Source organism: Acipenser ruthenus, chromosome 17 (genome assembly GCF_902713425.1).
Source record: "Acipenser ruthenus chromosome 17, fAciRut3.2 maternal haplotype, whole genome shotgun sequence".
Taxonomy (NCBI): Eukaryota; Metazoa; Chordata; class Actinopteri; order Acipenseriformes; family Acipenseridae; genus Acipenser; species Acipenser ruthenus.
In genome coordinates, this window is record NC_081205.1 from 22,915,544 (window position 1) to 22,942,499 (window position 26,956).

The 26,956-nt window shown below is 37.7% G+C and overlaps 1 protein-coding gene across 7 annotated transcripts in view; it reads left to right on the forward strand.

Moving 5' to 3' along the window:
• Positions 1 to 766: 766 nt before the first annotated feature.
• The window catches only part of LOC117423769 (traf2 and NCK-interacting protein kinase-like), a 135,641-nt gene continuing 109,451 nt past the window's right edge, over positions 767 to 26,956 (forward strand). For 3 of the 7 annotated variants that reach the window (XM_034039923.3, XM_058990135.1, XM_034039927.3), the window contains exons 1-2: positions 771 to 1,144; positions 15,080 to 15,145. In XM_034039923.3, the coding sequence (XP_033895814.3) occupies positions 902 to 1,144; positions 15,080 to 15,145 (309 nt within the window). In that variant the 5' untranslated portion in view covers positions 771 to 901. Of the gene's footprint in view, positions 1,145 to 15,079; positions 15,146 to 26,956 lie in introns of all 7 variants that reach the window. The other 4 variants (XM_058990134.1, XM_058990137.1, XM_058990136.1 and 1 more) reach the window with 3 other exon arrangements.

Genomic DNA, 26,956 nt, shown 5'->3' on the forward strand with positions numbered 1-26,956 from the left:
ACACACTCACACACACACACACACACACACACACACACACATTTTTAGATTTTAGATTTTTATTTTGTATATTTAGCCTCCAGCTCAGAATGTATAACTATGCATAACCTAGGAAGTGAAAATATAACACACCACCTGAAAGTAAGGCATGATATTTATTTAACCTAGTATGACACTATATATTAACATGGATGTTTACTATCACATGTGCTTCACTCAAAACTGCACTGTGGTCAAATGTGGTATTTACTGCACCTATGATTCAGATTTTTGCATTGAACACAGTGCTACCCAGTAGCCAAACAGTGTAACAGTGACATGGATTTTGAAGGGAAATTTAATATTAGTGTTATACTTGTATGTGTGTATGTATATATGTATGTACAGGGGTAAAACGTGGGGTTATAAATAGTATGTCATCTCTGACAGGCACCAATATTCTGTAAAATAGACTGTTGCAAACTCCTTGTTTGCATTTGTCAGCTGGAGAGAAATTGGGCATAACTTCAGCTGAAAGACTTTGATAGTGGCGGAAAATAGAAACATAGTTGACAGGTATATTTGGTATGAATGGCAAACCCACAACCCTCTCTTAAGAGATACGTACTGTATAGTGCTATCTGCGTGTTGCGGTGGCCCTCACTCTGGCCCCTATGATATTGGTACCTATCTTTCTCCAAACCAAATTAACCTCTGAGCAAAAGAAGTAGGCGTGTTTGCGACACACCTCCCGCCCCTCGCAGTGCCCACGCCCAGGAAACTGATTGACATTACTTTGCGGACCTGCTACCTCGCTGTGTGCGTTTGGTCTGTTTTGCCAGTTGATGCGGGCATGGCTGGTGCTAAACATGTCGTTAAATACACCCAGTGATGATCATCTCTAGCAGCACTCTGCCTGTACATGTTATTGGTATATAGCAGATATTTAAAGGATTTTTGTGCTGTTCTCTTGCATTTCTTTTTTTTTTTTTTTTACCGTTGGTCGGGAGTGTTCAATCAAAGAAACGCGAATCAGACGAGAGAGAGAGATCGTAAAGGATTTTCTTTTTTCTTCTTATCTTCTTTATTTCTGCAGAGCGAAATAAACATGGCGAGTGATTCTCCGGCTCGCAGTCTGGATGAAATTGATCTCTCCGCTCTGAGGGTAAGTTTGGATAAGTGACCTGTTTATTTTAACTTGTATGATTTTTTTTATTATTTTTTTTTATCAACAACAATGAAGAAAATGGGGCTGGTGATACAGTGAAGATCCAGAGCACCTGACTTCAAGCTGATCACACACACACACGCCGACTACAAAACATCCATGCTGTGGATTTTGTTTTTCTATATTAAATGAATTATTGTTTTGCATTTTGTTTGTCGCTGTTGCGTGCACTCTCATTGAGAAATACTCATACAAAGCTTGTGCTAGTGAGTGTATTTGCATACGGTTTAGACTTGCTGAAATACATTAAAGACTACATACCCAGTGCAAGATTTTTTTTTGTAACAAATTATACTGCAACAATAACCTTAATAAATTGCATTTGTCTACCTAGCTAGAACGTTGAGGCCACGGCGACACTAATTTACCAAGTGCCGATCTTGTGTAAACAGGAATCATGTAATAGCCTATTTATTTGCACCTCGTTTCAGCTTTATGATGTATCATATTGATTACATTATTGGTGTCAAGCAAATGATAAATAAAGCGCCGTGCGAAATAATGTGCTACTCGGTTACATTGTTGCACATCTTTTATATAATGTGGCGATTAATAGGCACGATTGGAGACGCATCATTTGGAAGCGATTTAGGAAAATAAAGGAGACTTTCCCAGTAACATAACAAAATGGGCAATTCTGTTAATAGCGCATAATTGGTTTTAGAATGTTAGCCTACATTTTTAATTTGAAAAGAAATAACGTTTAGTTATATATATATATATATATATATATATATATATATATATATATATATATATATATATATATATATATATAATTCTGTTACATAAATATTTCATTCATTACATTTGGCTTTTTTTTTTAAATCGCAATAAATAAGTAAACAAATAACGCAGTCGTTATCGCCAGCTGATACTGAATTGCCTGGTGTATGGGTCTCCATATTTGTGCTCAATTCTATTGTCTCACCATTGTGCAATTTTGCCTTCCCTAGTGTTTTAACAGTTATGATGCCGCTACTGTGTGTGCAGCTTCAGAAAGCTGTCTCTCTGCAAGCAAAGAGACTGTCTCTTATTATAGCCAAATCCTCTGGAGATCCCATTCCTGGGAAACGGTTCAGAAGTTATCATGAATTCAGTATGTTTCCTGATATGATTATGTTTTAGTTACATGATTGTGTTTGGAGTTAATAATATGCATTATGCTATTTTTTGTTAAGACGGATAAACTGCATATTCTTGAGTTTACTGTGTACATTGGGTGTACATAATCTTATCAGTAGACAGACTACTTGCAGATCTAGAGTTTATCGCATTCATTTTAATCTCCAATTATGGATGGTAGTTTTTATTGTAGTTTGATGGTAATTTATGTAAATGTTTTTGGGATGCTAATATTATCTTAATTTACTGTATACAGTACATCACTTTACATATGATCAATGTGGGTAGGCTATATATTAAAACACAAGCAGCTATATTTCTCATTTAACGTTTATTAATCCTGGCGGCATTTCCTCCCCGAAGGCGACGTCCCTTTAGAAAAGAAACATACTATTTTTTGAATGCTAGTGTTGTGTTTTCTATTAACAGTGTATTATAAATTACCAGTTTTTTTTTTTTTTTACCACATTTCAGAAGGTTAGAATTCATTAGCAGAGTGTTGTTCTACCCTCAATCCATACACCACCATGTTGTTGTATTTTATTATGTCCCAAATAAGAGTACAGTTAAAATAAGCAGTAAGTAGGATACATGGTCTATTCTTGAGAGATGCCTGGAAATTAATTATGGACTCGCTGAATAAACAAAACGTTTCCGTTTTCGTTCTTCCTTATTAAGCGGTAAAGTGTAAACGTGTACATACTTCAGTTTAGTTTCAGCAACACAGTTACACAATATTGGAAAGTGTTGCGTTTTGAGTATGCTTCTTTGTGAATTTGGCACAAACAGCAAAAAGTGTAAACAGTACCATTTAGTTTTACTGTGGTTTGACATATTTAAAAACATTAATACTTTTGAAAGCCTACTGATGGACATTTCATTCTCTTACCTTTTGTCTTTTGCTTACACATTTGTTTATCACTCAAGCTCCAAATAGATGTACTGTACACGCTAACACCCTTTGACATATGTGGAAAAGTACATATGAGTCATATTTCAGTAGTATCACACAGACATTATGTTTCAGGCAGCCACACATTTTCAGTCTTTGTTGACTGGGTAATTAACTTTTCAAAATACATGAATTTTGGGCAATATGATATTGATACAGATACACGTTTCCCTGCCCAGAACTGATAAATTAAATATATAGTCTTTTTTGTTTGTTTGTTTGTTAGTGTACACCTCATATCGGTACCTTTGTTGGGTAAGCTATTTAAAAATGTACCTCTCCACACAATGCGGTATTGTATTCTGAGGCTTGCTTGAATTGTATGTAATGCTTTATGGCATGTAGTGTAAGGATTTGAGTTTTTGTTTTGTGATTTGAAACTAATGTATATGAATGGGTTTCTGTTTTTCTCCAGGACACCATTGAAAAAAGATCCTTTATCTGAATGGCGTTTTATCCTCTGTTTAAATAAGTAGGCTACTGCGTATAAAAGTATTACAAATCACTTATTGTGGGTTTTATATATATATATAATATATATATAGATAGATAGATAGATAGAGATATAGATAGATAGATAGATAGATAGATAGATATCGATATCTATATATATATATATATATATATATATATATATATATATATATATCTGTATATATATATATATATATATCTGTATATATAATATATATATATCTGTATATATATCTATCTCACATCTGTTTAGATGTTCTACAAACTAGAACCAAGCAACTAAGTACAGTGCTCATGCCTGTGCTGAGACACTGGACACTTCATTGTCCACTGACCCTTACATTTTTCAGAAGTCAGAGAACTAGTTGATGAAAGATTTCTGTAATATAGTTTAATGTCTCCTTGCACTCTAGTTGTTGACTGTAAGACTGATAATACTCCCAGATGTGTCATCCATAATTATGAATTTGAAAAAAAATCTGGATTTAATGTATCCACTTGACAAAAAAAAGATTCTGTGGCTTTTTTCTCACATTCGTCCATAGTTTACCTGTGGAAATTATGCCTTTTTTTTAATTAAGTAAGTGTTAGTTGTGGGCGACAAAGGCTTCCTCGTACCTTGAGAAACCTGCTTGCCTCTGGTCATTCGAGAAGGCAGTGCTGTAGAAACGATCATCTAGCTCTGTTACAGAACGAAGCAAAACAATGTCTCCAGAAATGCTAATCACTTCTGCAATTAAGCTGTTTTCACACTGAGGCCAAAAGGAAGTATTTTAAATACAAAAAAGTAACAAAAAAAATGTTGATGAATTAGTTTCCTTGTGAATTTCACCAAGCCTCTTGTGACAAACCACCATTGTTTTCAGTGTGTGTGTGGTGGGGTGCAGTTACCTTATTTTAGTGATACTGTGGATAAGCTTCCTCACAATGTATTAATGTTAAAATGTTAAAATTAATGCTAAAATGTAGCTATGCCACTGTGCCAGCAAAACATCTGGCTGTGGCTTGTGCCCTTTCTGTTTTACTGTCTGCACTGGGATGGGTGTTGCAGCAGGCTAATTTACAAGTGCCTAATACCTTTCAGACTAAAATGAGTTTGGTGGTCGCAAGCAAGCCCCTAGTTGACTTTTGTCCAGCAGGCCACAGACAATTAGAAACAATTTGCTTGAGAAAAGCACAGGGCGTTCATCATTGAGTGGTGAAGGAAAGGACTCGCAGGTCCTGACTGTAGTACAATTTCCCCTCACCTTTCACTATTACACAGCAGAGTCAATGCTGGTGGATCTCAATAATGCTACCGTTTTTAAATATATACTCCCAGGCACAGTTAGAGGTTGGTTTTACAAAGTCTGCTTCTTTTATTATTTGAAATGATGGCAGTATTTAGATGCGCTGCTTTTTTTTCTTATCTAAATTAGTGTGCATTTCCACTTTTCTGTGATATTTCAGGGACTTTAGCACCTGTTCATGTCCAGTTGACTTTGTTTTTTAATTAAAAAAATAAAAAAATAATCAGCTTTTTTATATATGTATACTGGTTCCGAAAATCGTTGAGTTAAGACTCCAACTATAGTTTGTGTGCAGCCTGGGAAAGAGAATAAGATTTGTTGGCACATCCATTACACAAAGGATTGTTGTCTGCTGTACTGAATCCCATTATTCACAGAACTAAGTCAAAACTGAAAAGTAAATGTATTGCCTTTATCCTTGGCCACTATTTGTCTCATTTAATAGCGATTCAAATTGTTCACCAGTGCATGAGAATTAGACGTAGCTAGGAACTCTTACATTTTCCTGGCTTCTCTGAGACCCCTTTATTTTTGTCAATAAATCCAGTACATCTCCTCCTTTCTTTGTAGGAAGAAGAAAGAAACAATGGCTTAACCGTTTAACTTCTCCCAGGAAGCTGTTATTTTTAACCCGACCAAATTAAAACGACTCCCCACATTTTAAAACTGATACCAGTGTTCTGACTTACTGTTATCTACTGTGAGATTTATAGACCACAATTAATTTTGTTACGGCATGAGACCGCTTTGTGGTTTTGATTTTGAATAACAGTTTACAGTATGGTAATTGACCTTGACCTCCAGGGGTTGCAAGAATTTTAGGTAATTTCTTTCTGTGTTGAAAAAAGATGGCCAGCTGACTGTATTTCCAGCATCCTTCGTGTCACCAACAATCTCAGAAACTAGGTCACCCAGCATCTGAAAGTTTGCACATGCTCAGATGCTCAACACCCTCAGTATTTCCACTTTGTGTACTGTACTAGGCAGTTGGTCAAACCCTGTCTCGTCTTCTTAAGCACTTCAGTATTTCTGTCACTATTGATCAGATAAGTCCATTACATGTAAAAATGGGACTCAATTGTAAAAAAACTTCTTTAAGTTTATAGTAAGAAAACAATAAAAACAGCTTTACAATTTTTTGAATCTGGATAATGTTGTAACAACTGACAAGAAAAAAAACTGGACAATGACAGACTGTGTGTGTGTGTGTGTGTGTGTGTGTGTGTGTGTGTGGTAACCTGCTTAGTGCCTGGGCACAGCTTGTTGTTTCTGATGTCGTTCTTACAGTAGGTGAGCAGACCAGAGGTTATGTACTGCCAGCTCCCAGATGCAGATGTTCTGCACCGACAGATGGAAGACTGCCAAGAAAATGAACCTGGTGTTGTTAACGCTTTAGTTAATAAGATGAGAGGATTTCTTCCCCTTCGAAACTGATGGACTTCTAGAAATGCGATTGTGTACAGATAAAGGCTATCCTGCTTTCGAAAAAGGCCATTTCAAATCTCTTATAACTTAAATGTTACTGCCAAGTAGAAACCAAGGTGGCTGTCTATTTAGGTACCGTATTCATGGAGACACGTGGTTTTGAGATTTATTACCTTTAGAAGCTGAAGTGCTGTGGATTCCTGTCTCCAAGGTTTTATGTAACATTCTTACTACTTTCTCTTGTTAACATTGTATTGCGTTTCTTTTTAAGTGTCCCACAATAATGTAAACGTTTACTCTACAATATAATTCCTGAATGAGTTTAATTACGTTCTGTGCGCTGAACATGGACGTTGTTGGCTGACCAGCTAGTTTACATTATCCAAGTTCTATCTAGTGGCTTATAAGCTTCCTATTGAAGCTTTCTCATCACTCTAAACTTAATGGCCATTCTCATGTTACAGCACTACATATTGGCAGCATTAGGTGGTGATGATGTAAGCTCGCCAGGTCTGGATGTTAAGATGTCTAATTAAAAGTGGTAATGAGTGGTTGCCATGCAAGATCCACTACAAAGGGAGCAGGTGGAGGCAGTAGTATAACATCTCTAAAATATGTTTCATTAGACTTTGTTCTATATTGCGTTTTATGAAACGTTTAACACAAGAAAGACACCATATGTAAAAAAAAAAAAAAAAAAAAAAAAAAAAAAGGGATTTCCCCCACACACTTACAGGTTATAATTTAAAACTTCCATTCCATATGGTCACAGTAGTTTTAGACTTTCCAGGTTTTAGTATGTGTTCAATTCAACACACTGCAGACATTTTATACTGTTACTGCATTTTTTTTCTTTCTCTTCCATTTTACAGTAGAGCTGGTATTCGTACATAACCTCTTGCTGGTAGTTGTCTGCCAAACATGCTACACTGCTCCCCTTTATAACGCTACTGGAGTAGTATTTACAATACTGTGCGTTTTCCTTTCCACCTTTATAATGAGAATGAAAGTACTAGCGGAATGGCATTATGGGGCAAATGGGAGCCTCAACCATGCTGCCTTAGAACTGGATCCACGGTATAAAAGGCCTTTTATAAAAGGGAAGCACTGTATTTATTTCAGAGTTGCAGTATAGTGTTCCTCTAACCAAGACCACCTTTGAGGGAATATAAACAAACTGGAAAACCAACAAGGCCAATAAGCATTGATGAAGTAGAGTGCACAGAGAAGAATTTAATGAACGACTACCAAGGAATTTCAGTACAATGTTGAACGTGATCGTGGGACTCTGCCACTTTCATTCACTGTAAATATTACTTAATCAGTAAAAGCAGCCATGAAACAATTTTCCATAGATCCCTGTGTTCTCAGAGCGTGTATTCAGCATGATCTGTTTAAAGCCAGACATGCACTACATTTCTAATCTGCAAACTGTCGGGCCCTGATATTTCCAGTGGGGCTTGACTGTTGAAGGAATAATATTTCTGTGTGACCTTGAATGAAAGAGACGTTCGTTTGAGCAAATCCCTGAGCCACATAACTAATACAACTTCGCCCCCCATCCCTTTATAAAATGTGATCCTACTGTTGTGAGGATATGCCACCCTTATTTGTAATTGGAAGGTTATAAATTCATTTTCTGCATCTCAATGCACGGTCTCATTTTGCACGGTTTGGTGATGGTGACATTTATACAGTAAGACACCCTGCACACAATGTATTAACTTGGAGACTAGTTTGTTTACATTAACCAGATGTAGCTCTGGGGGGGAAGGGGGCTTCCTCTTCCTTTGAAAGCCTGCCCTACTGTATGCCATTCTGTAAGTCAAATGAGTCACTACCATTACATTAGTAGGAGTTTGTAAAAGGCGTCTTCAGTCATATCTCAGGAAGCATAAAGGAAACTAAAAAACGTGCATAGCTTTTTTTCCAGATGGTGTTATATTGATAAGCTTTTGCAGGAAACCCAAAGGGGAATGTTTGCTATGTCTTCCTAAATACATAAAGATTGAGAACATGTTATGGTTGCATTTAGTGGCAGCCATGCCAAGTTGCTCATATAGTGACATTGCAGGTAGGGCTCGGAGAACCACCTGACATATGTTCAGAGGCTAAAATAACTGTGTTTTGTATTCTTTCCTAGAAAATAAATCATAAATAACTGTCATATGTGCATAACGGAGGCCTGGAATGCATTCTATTGTGTTTCTCCCCCTTCTTTAGAAGTTCATTATTATTTTCACGCAAAAGAAAAACCTTGTTTGTCACAGCACTAATTGCAGATGACGCTGTAGAATATAAACAAACTGAACTGGCTTCTCATAAAGTACCCAGAAGGGTAACCGATGGAATTAAAATAAACAGAGCTTCCAATAAATTATATATTTTGTGTTCAAATTGAAAACGATTACGGGGCACTGCAAATAGAGTGTTCAAGTGTCACTGCAAGTTTAACATTTCTGAAGTTTCTGTGTGTCCAGGAATGACACGACACATGGCAGCACAGTGAGCTGACACTGTGTATTGTCTCAGTCCCTTACTCCAAAGCAATATGTGGTGAGCAGAGCTGGGGTCACTCACCGCAGACTGAGGCCTGCATCTGTAAAGACGAATGACAGCTACAACACTGTCAACTTGGGTTATTTTACACAGGATGTGGGGACGTCGCAGTGTATTAAAAGGCAAGCAAAAAGTCCCAAAATTTGCGAGGAAATCCTTTGTGGATAGAATCCAATAATATGTTCATTTTAGAAGCAAGCTTTCAGGGTTCCTGTGCTTGTTCACAAACATTCTCTCTCTGCAGTAGATTTTATAACGCTTATGAAACAATAGCATGAAATTTCAAGCTCTGTGGTGAACTACAAGCTTATGTAATCCAATCCCTCAGAAGATTTACAGGTGGCACTGTGTGAATTCAGTTCCCAGTGGTTATAAACCACTTTTTCAGATAAACCTGAAAAAGCTGCACATCTGCATATCTAGGGTGGCCCTTTTGTTCGGGGTATTGCTAGAAACCTCTATACAGCAGCTCCAGTACATTCCCACTGTAGTGGCGGAATGTATGTTTCTAACAGACTCCCTCAGATATTGCAACACTTGCTCTGGATCTAAACTGTCCCAGGCTGATCTATACTGTGGTTCTTGATATTCACACTAATTTGCAGCTTACTACAACTGTATGATCCTAGTATTCCCAAAAGCACTAGGTATGAGGCAATGAGACATGTTCAGATTGCTAGATTCAATTGGGTCTATGTGTTTTATGTAATTTTATTTTATTTAGACAAGCATTTCATTATTTTATCCTTTTTAAAAATACAAACTAAGCATGAATATTTAAGATTCAATTTGTTTTTTGAAAATGCAACTAGAAGGCTTTTACACAGTGTTTCATACTGTAATTGCTGTTCTAGCAAAAAAAACACATATTTTCTGCTGTGGAAACACTCAGATTGTTGTCTAAAAATACAACCACCAAGGGACTGTACATTGGTGTCTGCTTGTGTAAGGTGCCTCTCATTACTGGCTGACCTTATTTATTATACTCATTGTAGAACGGCCGTTTATAAACAAACAAGCAAAACAATTTGCTGGAAATGCAAACTGACTTCTGCAATGGTGATTTATTTTAACTATAAAAGCAGATTCCAAATACAGTTACATTTCAAGTCTGAACATTACAATTCCCTGTCAAATTTTAGGTTTGAGAATACCAAAAGTCAGGTTAGCATCTGCATCAATTGCATTCGGCTTTTCAAATGCAACATTCACTGTATATATAAAGGCTTAAACCAACATTAGAAATAAGTAGAAATGAAACATCAGTTTCTTCAGGCTGATATTTCATCATTCCAGCAATTGTTTTTTGTTAAACATCAGTCGTTTGTTTAAGACATTCACTTGCAGTCTACTGATTCATCTTGCTCGGGTGAATGGCAACTTGCAGGGACCACCTACTGTGGAAACAGATTTGTGGACAGGCATGCATCACTTTAACATTTCCATGATGCTGCAGTATCTCGTACCTTGACGACTCTGTTTTAAATTATTTTGGTCAAGCCAAGAAACAAACGAACACACAGAAGCAGTCCATAATTTAGCAACACCCAGCGTATTCATTTTGGTTATGCAGGTGGTGCGGTTCACTTGACAATCATTGTGTGGTTTCTGTTAAATGGCTGTACAACACCAATTCAGTTGTGCTACCAAACCAAGTAAAAGGTTTCCTTTCTTTTAGCAGGTTTAAAACCACTGCTTTTAGTGGGAGTTGACATTTGTATGTCCTGCAGTTTGCCTCTAAATTACAAAGCGCATTGAGATGCTTACCTTCCACTGGTGAAAAATTGGCTGACTTTGTTTAGGCAGTGTTTGCGAAGGTAAAATAAACTACTATGTTTCACACACCAGACAGTACCTTATCTGTTTGTATTCCAAAGCTGGCAATGAGGGGGAAATTGGCCACCTACTAAAGGATGTGAAGGTAGAGGGCAATGTGGCGGGCTTAATTTAACTTAACACAAGTAAACACACTTGTTTTTCTCAGAATGGCACTGTCAAATTTGAAGGGGTCATTTCTTCACAGCAAAATTTGTTAGGCTCAGAAATTAAGGGGCATTAGGGGCATGTGATATTTAGTGACGACAAGTGAAATGTGATGAATGCCATGCATTGTTCAAATAACTTGGCAGCTCCTAGGACACCCAATTGGGAGTCCCCCGTCCCCCCTCCCCCCTCCCCCTGTAGATACAAGCGACACTCTGGTCTGTAGGTCAGATGACTGGTGGCTTACTCCTTTGGGTTCTGAGATCATAAGCAGAACACAAAGGGATGTTCCCTCTTTCAGCCATGTTGTACAGCACTTGCACTAAAATGAGAGGGCTGCCAGTGGTCCCAACTGGCCTGAAAGATCCAGGTGCCAAATTGGTTAACTGAACTGACTAAGGGTTAAGTTAAATTTTAAGTAAAGTGATTTCTTTATTTCTTGACTTATTAAAAAAAGGGTTTGGAATTTATTCTTGTTTTCCAACAAAACATAATTGCACCTGAAAGTACATAGAGCTGACATCATAATTCCATTAAATCTTACCTAATGCACTGGCAAAATCTCTGCACTTTTAAAGAATGCATGCTACAGTCTTCAAGCTGGAAAAATCTGGTAGTAATTTGTCACACTTTCAATTTGTAGAAACCATCTGATCCTATTGTGATTAAATGTTCTTTACCTCAAGCCTTATTTGGAATTATCACAAAGTTTTCATTTGTTATAAAGCTTTGTGTTTCCTCCTGATATTTTCCTTAATTTATTTAATAAGAATCATTTAATTACTTTTTTTTATTAAGCTTGTAAACCCCAGTGTACTTGGCGGGGGGGGGGGGACATCCTGGTTTAAATTTGTTGCAAATAACCAGGAACTGCATTCAGCACAAGTTTGATCTGTATTCCTCCCTGTGAAGACAGTAGCTATAAATGGTCATTTTTATGAAGCATTTTCACCTCAAGGGAATATTTTAAATTTCTGTCTAGAGATCTATCCTGTCAGTACTGGTTACTTTCCCATTTGATATGCTCTCCTGCCAAGAATGTAATCCGTCAAATTGTAGCTGGGAGAACACTTTTTAAAGCTGGCCTTGGCTTCAACCAGAAGAACCGGCGTTATTACCACTGTAAAAAGGGTTTTAAGTCAGCTATTTACCACCAAACAGAATGTTTTGAGCTACAGTGCAGTTGTCTTTAGTTAGGCTTCCAAGCCAAAGGCTGGGGAAGCCTATTGTTATTGCTGTATTTATTATTATTATTATTATTATTATTATTGTACAGCACTTGCACTAAACTGTGAGGACTGCATTTGTGTGGTATTGCCTAGGCCAGTGGTCCCAACTGGTCTGAAAGATCTAGGTGCCAAATTAGTTAACTGAACTGACTAAGGGTTAAGTTAAATTTAAGTAAAGTGTGTTCTTTTTTTCTTGACTTATTAAAAAAAGGTTTTGGAATTTATTCTTGTTTTCCAACAAAACATAATTGCACCTGAAAGTACATAAAGCTGACTTGTGAAAGGTGGCATGTAATGGTGCTGGCTATGCTGAGTCACCATGGGAGCGTCCCGCTCATACAGAACACCCCATTCCATTCAGCGGAGCAGAGACTGCTTGTGCTTGACTGGTGGTTTTGAGACTTGTAATCTCTCTCTTTTTTTTTTTTTTTCTTTTTAAGCCATCTACCTTCTCTTGTGCTCCAGCTGCTGGTGACAGCACAGGAGTCTTTCTTGCCTTGAAAGGTTGTGACATGTCCATTTTTTTCTACCTCAATAACATGACAAGCTGCTCCTTGTTGCCAGGGGCAAACCTGTCCACTCTCCCGTATTCACAGGGAGTCTCACGTATTTTCGGACCTTTATCCCGGACATCTCCCTGGACAGGCTTTCTCCGGTATTCTACTGTTAAACCCCCTTATGTCAGCAAACCTTTAATGTCTACAAAATTCATGGCCGGTGTTTGATTGCTGCAATCCACGTCTGTACATAGCAGGGTTTATGACCCAGGGGAGTCCTGTGGCAGGCATGCATTCAGTGTGGCAAGTTTACGTACTTAGCCACGCACCTGCACCCTCCCCCCTTCTCTACTTTGAAAAGTTGACAGGTATGCAGGGGCTGTGTAGTAAGGTAGTGCAGTCCATACTTTTGGAATATTAGAATATGCTGTTGGAAATGACACACCAGTTCACTTCCCTTATGCATTACGGGTTTTCTTTGCTCTCTGTGTTCTATGCATGTGTTCTAATTTTTAAAAAACAGTTCGCCAAAGGAAACACATTATATTATATTCAAATAACAAAACTAATAATAATAATAATAATAATAATAATAATAATAATAATTAAAAAAAACACACAGCTTCCATATGTTACATGTTATTTCTTAGCAGATGCCCTATCCAGGGCAACTTACAATTGTTACAAGATATCATATTATTTTTTTACATACAATTACATTATTTTTACATATTACCCATTTATACAGTTGGGTTTTTACTGGAGCAATCTAGGTAAAGTACCTTGCTGAAGGGTACAGCAGCAGTGTCCCCCACCTGGGATTGAACCCACAACCCTCTGGTCAAGAGTCCAGAGCACCAGTAATTTCTGAATGAGTGTGTTAATTTCAAATGGTGAAGCATTGAATTTGTTTTTTGTGGTAATAGGCAATTTTGTAGGCAGTTATTTACATACCATGGTTTTCTAATCCGGTTCCTCAAAATAATTACAAACGTGTCTTAACCTCATTCCATTTTATTAAAAATTATATAACAAACGTCAGAAAAAATGCTTGTCCCTAACTTTCTTACCCCTGTGGACTGTACCATACCACACCTACTACAGCATGAAGTGCACCATTGAAGCGCCAGATCGACCAAGAATAAAACCCGCCCCGGTGCCAAACCTTCTGTTGCACCAATTAGAAAAACTACTTTAAGGCAATTGCCAAACCCCTTCCTTTTTCTAATATCCGCCCTTACTGTGGCACCACAGAAGTCGGATACACAACAGACTACTGTATATGATGATAAATTGCTAAAATTAATAAATTAAAAAATATATGTTTGGTGAAATGTCACGTGACCAAATTCTTCAGCGTTTAACGACTTCTTTTAGAGTTTATACGTTTTGAACGTTTAAAATTCCCATCCCTAGTATCAGTACCAGCTGAGTGAAGCTATGTTTCTGCTGGAGGACTATGCTGGCTGTAGGGAGTGGAGGAAAAGAAAGAAAAAAAAAATCAAACACAAACTGAAGTATACAATTTTGAGATCCTGTTCTTTCAGTTTTGACAAACCACCAATACTGTTTAACTAGGCAGCCTACTGTATACTGTTGACCTCCTATGGATTGACACAGGAGTAGAGAGGGTTGAAGATACTGAGAGAACCAAAGTGTTGACAGTACTTGGTACGCATGCAGTGCAGTGACTTCCAGAAAGGTGTCGGCACAAACAAGGAGCTGTCCACCTCTTACGCAGGGCAGCTGATTCCATGTAATACACTTGCGTATGCAGGTTAATAGATGGATGGCCCATTGAAAGGCCAGGATATTAAATTGATACCCTAAATTGTCATAATAAGCAAGGTAATACTCTTTGCCCTGTAAAATAAGCATGTCCAATTTAAATCTGGTCGTCCTGTAGTTTTGTATTTAAAACTGCTAACTTTCAAGGAAACCAGGTATTTAAACTGGTCAGGCATGGCGATGAGTGGAAATGTTTTCATATTTTTCTGCTGTTGTTGAAAGGAAATAAAGCAACAATTATAATTAGAATTGCATGCAGCTTTGTCATGCCCTGTTATTTCCAAAGTAAACCTATGAAAGTATGCATCTGTGTTTTTGTTATATTGTAGAGAACCTCACACATCACACAGGGCAAGGCAATCCACACACAGGCGGAGGGCGGGCGTGAACCCGGGACCTCTCGCACTAAAGCATAACACCAATACCACAGTACCGCTCTTTTGTATTTAATTGTTTGTAGGATGCATTTTAATTTGGAGCTCTTGTATTGTGTTGCATTGTATTGCCCTCTCTGCTCCCCCTAACACTAATTATTTTTTTGTTTTTCTCAGGACCCTGCTGGCATCTTTGAATTGGTAGAGCTTGTTGGAAATGGCACATATGGACAAGTGTATAAGGTAAGAGAATAATGTTTGCCTAGTCCTGCATAGGCCTTGGAAGGGTTCTAATGAAAGAAAGAGGCTTCATAAAGCTATGTTGGGCCTATGGTTGATGTTCAGAATTTAAGCAGTTATAAAAACGTCCTAATTTTTACCAAACATTAGCCGTATGCCTATGGTACCCTTTTATTATATCTGTACATTTTTGTAGGCCTGTCACACTTATCAAACAGTCTGCTGTGGATATACCTTGCAACCCTTTGGAAGGTAGCAGTAAGGTTTGTTTGAAAAAGGGACTTTCATCTTGACGCACAGGTCTTAAGCGTCAAGTTGGTGGTTCAATGTGTGGTTTCAAAGACTGTGATGAGGGTGCATGGCTGTGAAACTTTCAAAGAGGAAGGGTCTCTTTTCTGATGTCAAAGACTGCTGAATATTCATGACTCAAGTGCATTGAACATAACCAGGGTCAAGTTCTCGTAGAATGATGCACACTGTTCCCTAATGCTAGAATGGTGAGGAAAGTACACTGAGAATGGAGCTAGTCTTTTTTGGATGTACTGTGATGTCTATGAATATTACATCATATTACTAAATAAGAATTGTATTAAAACACGGTACAAAAATGTTCCAAGATGAATTTTTCAACAGGAAATAAACCTGTATTCATTTGTTTTCATTCTGATGGTGGATCCTCACTTGGCCTTGAGCAATGCATGGCAATGTGTGTGTTGGCATGGAAACAATATGTGCTGTGCTTGGAGATTTGTTATGCCCAGTCCTTATAATGTCATGCCTAAACCAGAGTGTTCTGCTTATGACAGGATAGTCTGTTTGGGTTAGTATACTGAAACCCATAATTTATATATATATATATATATATATATATATATATATATATATATATATATATATTATACAGTGCCTTGCAAAAGTATTCAGACCCCTGACCAATTCTCTCATATTACTGAATTACAAATGGTACACTGAAATTTCGTTTTGTTTGATATTTTATTTTAAAACACTGAAACTCAAAATCAATTATTATAAGTTGACATTGGTTTTATGTTGGGAAATATTTTAAAGAAAAATAAAAAACTGAAATATCTTGCTTGCATCAGTATTCAACCCCTGTGCTGTGGAAGCTCCCAGTTTACATCGATGAAAGAAATTGCCCTAACGAGGACACAATTACCTTACCATTGGCCTACACCTGTGAACCATTAAAGTTGCTGTCACATTTTCTGGATAAAAACCCCACTGTTGAAGGATCATTGGTCAGGCTGTGAATCTGAAGGAAAATGAAGACCAAAGAGCATTCTACAGAAGTTAGAGATAAAGTAATACAAATCCATAGATTAGGGAAAGGGTACAAAATAATATCCAAGTGTTTGGATATCCCAGTGAGCACAGTTGGATCAATAATCAGGAAGTGGAAGCTGCATCACATCACCCAGGCACTGCCAAGAAAAGGCCATCCCTCAAAACTCAGCGCTCAAACAAGAAGGAGACTTGAGAGAAGCCACAGAGAGGCCAACAATCACTGTGAAGAGCTACAGAGTTCAGTGGCTGGGAGTGGAGAAATGGTGCACCAGTGAACCATATCAAGAGCTCTGCATAATACTGGCCTGTATGGGAGGGTGGCAAGAAGCCGTTACTCAAAAAGTACCATCTGAAAGCATGTCTGGAGTTTGCCAGAAAGCATGAGAGTGACCCAGCTGTGATGTGGGAAAAGGTTTTGTGGTCAGATGAGACCAAGATGGAGCTTTTTGGCCAAAACTCAAAGCGCTGTGTGGTGCAAACCTAACCTCAATGCCTCAAGACACACCATCCCTACAGTGAAGTATGGTGGTGGCAGCATCATGCTGTGGGGATGCTTCTCATCAGCAGGGACTGGGCATCTTGTTAAAATTGAAGGAAGAATGGATGGAGCAAAATACAGGGAAATACTGCAAGAGAACCTGCTTCAGTCTGCTAAAAAACTGAAGCTTGGGAGGAAACTCACCTTTCAGCATGACAATGATCCCAAGCACAAGGCCAAAGCAACATTGGAGTGTCTCAAGAACAAAAAGGTGAATGTCCTACAGTGGTCCAGTCAAAGTCCTGATCTCAATCCCATTGAGAATCTGTGGCACTATTTAAAATTGCAGTCCACAAGTGTCGTCCAACCAACCTGAACAACCTGGAGCAAATCTGCCAAGAAGAATGGACCAAAATCACTCCGACACTGTGTGCAAAGCTGGTACATACTTACCCCAAAAGACTTAAAGCTGTTATTGCAGCAAAAGGTGGCTCTACCAAATATTAATGTGTGGGGGTTGAATACTTATGCAAGCAAGATATTTCAGTTTTTTATTTTTCTTTAAAATATTTCCCAACATAAAACCAATGTCACCTTACAATAATTGCTTTTGAGTTTCAGTGTTTTAAAATAAAATATCAAACAGAATGAAATTTCAATGTACCATTTGTAATTCAGTAATATTAGAGAATTGGTCAGGGGTCTGAATACTTTTGCAAGGCACTGTGTGTGTGTGTGTGTGTGTGTGTAATATATATATATATATATATATATATATATATATATATATATATATATATATATATATATATATATATATATATATATATATATATATATATAAATAAATAATTAATGACTAATGTAAGTTGATGCAACAGTAGAACACCCTCTGACTTGCAGTATTATGCTGTCTCTTGTGCAATAGTGTTGCAAATCTAAGCTCCTTTTACAGCCGTTTGTTTTGATATGTTTTTTCATATGTCTTGGGTCATATCAGTTTGAGTGCGATTGCAGCATGCTTCTTTATACATCTAGGTTAAGAATGAGAATCTCGAATACCGTAGTCGAGGAATGTTCTCAAAAAACACTAAGCTTCTTCAGGGATAAGAAGCTTAAACCCTACAAACCCTAACCTAATTCCCGATCCGTTGTGTTTTGTCTTTTTTAATAGATTTATTTTTATTCTTTGGAGAGCAAACCCAATTAAAATAGATGGTCTAGCCAGAACACGTGGATGCTGTAAAAGAAGGCAGGGTATTAAACTGCTACTTTGACTGCTTTCATGGAATATTACAAATTTAATTTGGTGGATATTACAGCAGCCTTCTACTGGGGTGACGCTTTTATAGCTTCCCCTTTTAGGGACTCCGGGCTTTGAAAAGCAGAAAAACTGCTTTTGTTACAGTCCAGTGGGAGTTGTGGGCGTCACTGTTGTATTTTGAATTGTCAAAGAAAAGGGGGGGAAAAACAGCTCCTGCCAGTATCGCTGTCGTCAAAGGCAGAAAATGAGCTATTACTACTAAGCAACACAACCTCAGTGTGCATCGTAACTCTACAGTTCTACTGTATTCTTTCCATTGGCCAAACCTTAGTTTAACTGACAGTGCATCTTCATCAGGGTATAAACTGAGCTTAATTCATACAGTATGAAGCAAGGGATTGACACACTGACCCACAAGTACCACATAAAGCTGTCAAGCTAGCAGATAAGTTCTTCAGAACACAAAGTATGCCAATTCAAGAATTGCCACCTGGCAGGATTTATGAATGGACACTGATTTGGAGCACTGCTCTGTATCCCTTTTGTTATTTCCTTCAGGGAAATACCCTAGCGACAGGGATATAGTGTAACCTTTTAATGATACTATAATATGTACATAAGCTTTGTGGTGTAGTGAACCTCTACATCTCCTACTTCAGGTACTGGATCATTTAAATAATGCCTTTGCTGTACTGGCATTCATATGCTTAGGCAATCCACAATGGGTGAGTGCGAGAGGAGAGCATGAGAGGCTAGTCTAGAGGTGGGAGCACTTGCTCTGTAAGGAAATACAAGTTAGCTAAGACAACAATATTAAGAAGCCAGGTAGGAACCTTTATCTATGGTGAATCAGTCTATTCAATGCAGTATGTTTACACAATAAATGCTTTGACTCCAATAAGTAAGAAAGGGTTGTGTATAGCCGGTGAATATACTTGGTCCATACAGTTTCAGCAGCCCTTAAACCAAAGGGAGAGTTCTTCACAAAGGGGTGAGTAACTGTCTGGTGTGTGCCATTTGCTTTTTCTCATTCCTGAAATGCCTACATTATAAAGATCCTCATGGATCAGTTGAAATCACGTCTGAGGCTGCTTTCGAACTGTACGTGTGTCCTTTACATAATCGACATCTAAAACATTTTTTGACTCCATAACCCTTTGATATGGGTAAACAAGCTAAATGCTGGCTTATTCTTGTTATTTTTTCTGTAAATCTGTTTTGTTTTGCCACCCTTTTACATGTGAAGTGTGTTCAAAGCAAGTGATCGAACAGCACTGGTTTAAGGGAAGAGGAGTTATTCAATATGTTTTGAAGGGTGCTTGTCACTCTTATCATAATTGTGAGAGGGTTTACCCTGTTCTGTTGCCTCTAAAATGTGAGTAAAACTTTGAAACTCGCTATGGTAAGATCGAGACGTGGGTGTACAATTCTTTTGCCTTTGCAGGTGTATTTTAGCAGATATGTCAATCCTGTATCCTCTGAAACCTGCACAGAAGTGCTTCAATTATACAGAGGTAGAGTGGGAGAGCACATGTTCATGGTTTGCTCATCACAAGTTGCAAATTGTGTTGCACAGGAAAATCACTCCCAATTTAAACAAGCCTGCGCAGAGCCTAATGAAATAAACCAAGCTTAGAGTAAGTAGCGGGGTTCCGAAAAATGTAGTTGCTACAACTGTTTAAATGTACCTGTGTTTTTTATTTTCTTAACATCCTGACAACTTTTTACACTTTACAGTCTGTTTCGAACCTTTTTTCCAAATGGCTGCTGGTGCACTGGGGTTTGAGATCTGTCTTCTAAATCACTTGAGTAAGAGTTTTTTTTTATTTATTAATTTTTTTATTTTAAGTTTTCTGGCTTTTCTTTGTCATACCACATCATAGATTGTTATTGCTGTGACAATTTGGGCAATATTTCTTACACTTTCAGTGCACTAGAGCAGCCATTTTGAAATGAAAAGAAAAATTACAGGTACATTATTTAAACAGTTGTAGCAACACGTGTAGATGTGTAATGCTATATTTTTTTGTTATACGTGTAAAAAGTTGTCAGGATGTTAACAATGAAAAGAAAAATTACACGTACATTTATTATTTAAACAGTTGTAGCAACACGTGTGGACGTGTAATGCTATATTTTTTTGGAACCCCGCTACTTAGATAAGAAATGAAGAAAATAAGCGAAAATGTGTGTTTTTACAATCTGCGGCAAGCATTTTCATCAGTGCTGGGATGTGTCATTTGGAATATGCTTTTTCAGGAAAGGCATGCCAAGAAGTTGTTAAATTTAATATTGACAACATTTTATATAAAATACACCTTGTTGCTAGTCATGGAAAATTCATAAAACAAACAAAAAAATAAGTTATTTTGAAGCCACTTACTGTACTCCTTTTTTAAGGGACAAGATAAGCATCCTCTTCTAGGGACTAAGGACATTTTAAGTGTGTGTTTGATAAAGGCATTATCAGGAAATAGACTGAAAATACACAGTACATTAGTACCTGAGCCCAAATCGGTTTCTGAAATGGCAAACCTGCTCCACTTTGTTCTTATTAGCACAGCCACAGTAACTGGATGAGGACTCCCAGTCTCTTTGAGGCATTAGTCTGCATGTTAGACGGTAGCCCTGCAGGTGTCTGCAACAAAGCAAGTGTCTCTTTCATTAGCAAAATCATCTATGCAGGGAGAGATTTGCACAGCAGGCACATTCTCATTTCAGGGAAATTTGTTGCGGACATCCAGCTAATTTGCTTCCAGAAATAACTCCCAAGCAAGGTTCTGTCATTTTCTTTTCTCTCTTTTTGTGAATGAATACACTAGCTAGCAGCAGTGGTGTCTCGCTTGCTTTTGCTGTAGAAGCGAAAAGGTGTAGACTAGTCCAGGGGGAGCACTTATTATGCGATAGATAAGAGCGAATTGGTTCAATCCTTTCTCCTATCACTGAAAAGGCATTTAATAAAAACAAATATATAAATAACAAAGTTTAGTAACTTTTCAGGAGTAAAATGTCTGTTTATAAATACAACTAGGAGTTACAACTGGGCCGTTGGAATTCGTAACCTCGTTTTACTTCTCTGCCATTTGCTTTTGCAGCGTAGTTTGTCCCAACTGATTTATATCTTGAGTGATTTATTCTCTGCATTAAAATACGGTCAGAGAGAGTCAACTCTCCGGTTCTTTGTCTCGGTTATGAAGCACCTGTGATTTAATCCAATGCCTAACGTTGCTCAACTGCTCAGTAGTAGTTGTACCGTTGTGTGGCTGAAGATCTCTTAAACTGGGGGTATATAAGACTCCTTAAAGAAAAAAAAGAGAGTAAAATCACTTGGGTCAACAGTATTAGGTTGTAATATTATCACGGCTCCCTTGTCTTCTGCTAAGAGAAAGTAGGCCTTATTAGAAATATGCAGATATTTTAAAGAAAGCACGATTGATGAAAAGTCTCTGTATTCTGGTAACTACTGTAACCTTATAACAGTATTTTTGCACTTTTCCCATGGTTGTACTATGCATTTACCATAGTTTTACCCTGGTTTGCCATATTTGTAATATGCTTTAACAAACCTCTCACTCAGTGCTTTAGAGTGCTAACTGTACCTGTGCGTTACCATGCTTTAACGCTTGCTATGCTTTTTATTATGGATACACTCTTAAAAGGTGAGTTAAAACTCACTCTAGTGATTCAGGTGCTGCAGTGAAGACTGTTTTCAATCTTAACACATCTAGCAAGAGGATCTACACACACACACATGTATATATCATGCCTCGCTGGTATGTGTTGATGTATTGTACATATTAAACATCCAACTCAGGTGTCCCCCATCTGCACTTCTACTTTATGAAGACTCACTATTTTCAATGATTTGTTTTGTGTTTTCAATGAATTGTTTTGTGTTTTCAAAAAGTCCTCTTCTTTTCACTGAGATTCCAAAGCGATGTGCTTACAATAGACAGTGGGGCAAGTGAGGTCATTCTTGGAGCCACATACTGGAGGACAAGAAAGTATGTGTTCTCTGTTGCTGAATAGCACTGCAAATCATGTTTGCTGAGCCTGTAGCAGTAGCGGCTCCTGACTAACTGGGGAGGAGATTTTTACGCAATAAAACGTTGCACTTTTCAAAAGGAACTTTGTAATTTAATAAGAAATGTAATATAATATAATATAATATAAGCAGTCACATAAGGCAAGCAACAGCATATAACAAAATACTTGACTGATGAATCGTTGAGCGAGGTCATATGTAGGAAAAATATTTTTACAGCCTGTGGAAGTTTTTTAAAATCCCACAGAAATCCACTGGGAAGATGAAGAGCCGGTTCCAATGGAGAGACCAAGGAGACGAGTATTGTAAGCAAGCTCTGTTCTGGATGTAACAAGTTCAGTGTTAAGGGTTCACTCCTTAGTTTACTTTGTAAGGGTTCTTTTTGGTGTGGGGATGGATTCATGCTGTGTTCACCAGTATCCCCAATGCAGTTCCAGATGAGCTTTGACCAGGGCATTTATCTTTTAAAAGTATTGTAAATTGTAGTTTACTAACCTTTACAAGGGCCTGCTGTTGCATTATTTGGTATTCCATCTTCAGTTTAGGCAGTCATTTGTTTTGTATAAAATAAGTCGACTGTAACTAGACCTGCCCCAAAAGTCTCTTTGAGTGAGGGGAGGGGGTAGAGAGAGCGTACTGTAGTACATGTTGTTCCTTTTGATCTGGGGTGATTTGAACAGGTAATCGTTAGTAGTATATGCATTAGCACAGAAATTGACAGTGGGAGAGAAATGTGTGAATTGGCATCCCTGCTGCAACACAACAGCTTTGTTACCAATTTATTATGGTTGATCTCGGTCAGTTCAGTTACATTTTAAAGCTCAACCAGATTAGATTAGCAGCTGAAATGTGCCTTTTACACAAACTTGTTCAAGTATGATTTCATTAGCTCCACATTATAAAACCCTGGAGTTTAATAGTATTCATGTCTGTATGCACTGGGGTCAAGTGTGTTCAAGTCCCCAACAGTGCTGGGTTAAGGAATTAACTTCATTGACTTTAGTAGAAGTGCAGTACCTCCTTGTGTTTTGTATCAGGCTTCTTATTACAGGGACCTTGCGGTACAACCTGCATCTTTTGGTATTCCATCTAGGAAGAGAAAATGAAGCATTCGCCTCCTTTTTACATAATATTGTTCTACATTGTTGACACCTTGAAATCCAAACTGATTGATATTCTACGTCTTTTGTTCATAAAGAACCAATGATGAGGCAAGTACCCTGATCTTTGTCTTGTTTGAATCTTGTCTTGGCACAAGGTAAAGAGTTAATCGTCTTGGTAAAATGGTTTATTAGCATCCACCCTCTTTACTCCCATTTCAAGCTTGAATGGCAAAGCCATCCACTTCCCTTTTGAGCATCGTATTGTGTGTATCAAAATAGCCTCCAATCAATTCAAGATGGTGGGTTTCATGGTACAGTGTGGATTTAAGAGATTTCTGGACATCCAAGCTGTAGTGTTAGGATCTTTTAATGATCTTTTAAAGAACTCATTGGCTGGAAGCAGGACTTGAACCATGCACAAAGCCCTAGGCTACACATTTCAACAGTTATCTTATGAAATAAGTGGAAGTAGTTTATTTTTACAATTGGCTTATACAATGTATGGCCCACTTTGCTTTAAACTTGGGTGTTTACATTTGGTTGGTGCTGTGGCATGTAAATCAGAGTACAGTTTCCTTCCTTAAATGAATATGTCTAATGACGCTGTATGTAAAGGAATTGTCTCTTAAATAGCGCCTCGGTGCATGTTTTTGTGCTGTGTTTTGGCCTACTGTTCTACAGCTAAATATAACCTCTGAATATCGGGATGTGGTATGTTTAGAAACTGTATCAGACCCCTGTATGCCAGTCGAATGATGTATGTGGTAAGCTGTTTTAGCCCACGTCAACCTATTTTTGCAGCAACTCTCTTTCAAAGCTGATGTTCTATTTAATTTCTGGCCTCGTAGCGTCAGACATAGAATCTGACTAATACAGAAATAATACTGTTACTTAAAATGTCTCCCTTTGATAGTAAATGAAAGTGTTTTTCATTCATTGCGTTTGTCAGGTGTCAGTGCTGACTCTGACAGCTCACAGTTGTTTTTTTTTTTTTTTTTTGCTTAAATTGTACTTGTCAAGGGGGCATTCTTTAACACAAGTTATTGAGAGTATCAATGTCTGTCTTGCTGTGTCATAATGAATTTTATTTACACATACTGTACAGTAGATATCGGTCATGGTGATCTGCTACTCCTCTTATGACCGATTTGTCTTGAAGCAGTCTGGCCAACTTGACTGTCTTTGCTAATGTTGCACCTGCTCGACCTGCATCAACTAATTAAAAGTGTCGCCAAATCCAGTCAGGTAGACGTTATTAGTAATATAACATAACATACTTGTTCATTTATTAGTATGTTACATTGCTTAAATGTATTTGGTCTTCCTCTATCGCTTTGTTCTAATTTGACTTTATAACAGTCACTTCCACCGTAGCAGCCCCAATACTTGTTTTATTTTCTGCTTGTTTAGCTGCAAAAGTGGCCACAATAGACAACAGCCATTTTTTAAATTCCTGTTTCCAGATAGACTCCCTGGGGAAAGATTAGCATGGAAATGGCTTGTATATTGTCACTATCCTCCCTGCTATCCACACTTCAGTCAGTTGGATTTTTGGACTGAGTTTCATACACTACATTACTGCCAACATTGATAGAGGCAGGCAAATCAAAAATGAGTATTTATTCTATATTATTATACCTTTTTATTTTAATATTAGTTTTCAGGGAAATCCTTACTACAGTACTAGTACAGTTTTCATGGTGTTGCATTATCACTTTATTTTCGTTTTTTGTATTTCTTATTTCATGAGGTACTGTACACATGCTTTCAGTTTTGTAGTTTTAATGTCATTTAACTCTGACATTTGGTCATAAATTTGGACTATTTAACAATCTGCATTGGAATGGGTTTCAGAACAATCAAACTATTGCTGATATTGGTGCTATTCAAAAAGTCCTATCAGATGTGAATGGAACATGGTAAAAATGGAATACATGTGGACATGATATTAAGGTGCTTTGCATAGTGTCACTGCCAGGGAGAGAGACTAGGTTTTAAGTGCTATTGCCCACTTTTAAGAAACAAAACACAAAGAAAGGCACAGTGACCAAAATAAACTGTTGAAACAAAACCTAACCAAAACTGTCCAGGCTGACACAAATAAATAGCACAAACAAAAACTCACTTCTCATGGCTTCTCTCCATACTCATCTCCCCTAACAAGGAGAAGTTGGGCTTTATATAGCATGTGGCTGAGGGGTTGATTTGACCATTAATCATTCAATCAACACACCCCATCCCTGCCAAACTTTAAAAAAAAAACAAAAAACATTTGCCTTTACCAGACTTTCAGCTTCCCCTTGCTTCACTTCAATTCTAAATCCTGGGACATACTTCATTTTGTTGAAATCCCTTGACAATATAAACTTTCAACTTGGCTTGAAAAGTCATAGACCCCATTCACACTACTGTGCTGACCCAAGGCGGCCGGCGCATATTTAGGTCTGCAACCCCGTTCACTTTTGCGGTTTAAGGCAGCTTTGCCCGTTCACACATGTGACTGAAAAGCAGGCCTAAAATGTGGAAAAATTAGTCTACGCTCTGAATTGAAGAGCTACTGGGATATACAGTAATCCTTGATTTGTAGCAGATGTTTCTTATTAATATACATATCTTTTCAATGCAGCACAGTGGCATATTTAAACACAGAGACTAAGGACAATCTTAACTTCACACTTGTAAAATGGGGCCTAAAACCCACTGCTAAGACTTGGCTAATGTAAACCATCAGTGTTGCGTGACGTACATTAGAAGATGTAATTGTGCACATGAATTCTGTTTATCACACGTCACTGCAGAAAGCAGTTTGGAAAGACCAGGCCATTTTTTCATCTTGACAACTCTGTAATGATTCCACAACGACCTGGAGTCTTTGTGACCAGGAGGCTGATAATAGCTTTGCTGTATGTGAGCTCGACTCACTCCACTTAGCACAGGAAATTGAATACTGCAGTGGCCCCTTTCTCAGTAGAATCTTAAGCTTTCTTTCGTGTCATTTTAGAATTCAACTTTTATCAATTATTCAAGCTGTTATAGCAGGACTCTGCTGATCCATTTGTTAATCAGTTGCAATTAACTGCTAGAGGTCATAAACTGCTCCACACCCATTCAGATGGTGCAAAAGCTATCATTGCCTCTTTGGCTGTAAAAAATCACTTGGAACTAAACTGCCCTTTGGTGATGTAAATGGCAAGCTATTCTGATATTGGAGACCAGCAGAAACATGTGCTTTTAGCTCTTTCCAGCCATAATACATGACTTCAGCTTTTAACTTTGTTTAAATGAGGAAATGGCTTTGGCTCACACAATCTATTCAATTATAATATGTTGTTGAGACTAGTTCCTATGAATTTATAACACAATTTTATCTATTTTACCATTCCTAAAGTACTTGAATATAGCAGATGCTCCTGCAGTCTTTTATGACTCGAAAGTAGTTTTATTGACCCCTGCAGATACAGTTTTGTCATTGGTTTGCATTTGAAACTACATGTAACCAGCAACTAGATCACAATTGGAGTGAGTACTTGCATAACACATTTGCTAGATCAGGCCTTCACCGGCATCAGGCTTGCAGTCTCTTAACCAGCTGGTTGGTTTCCTGGTGTTGCCTAGCAAC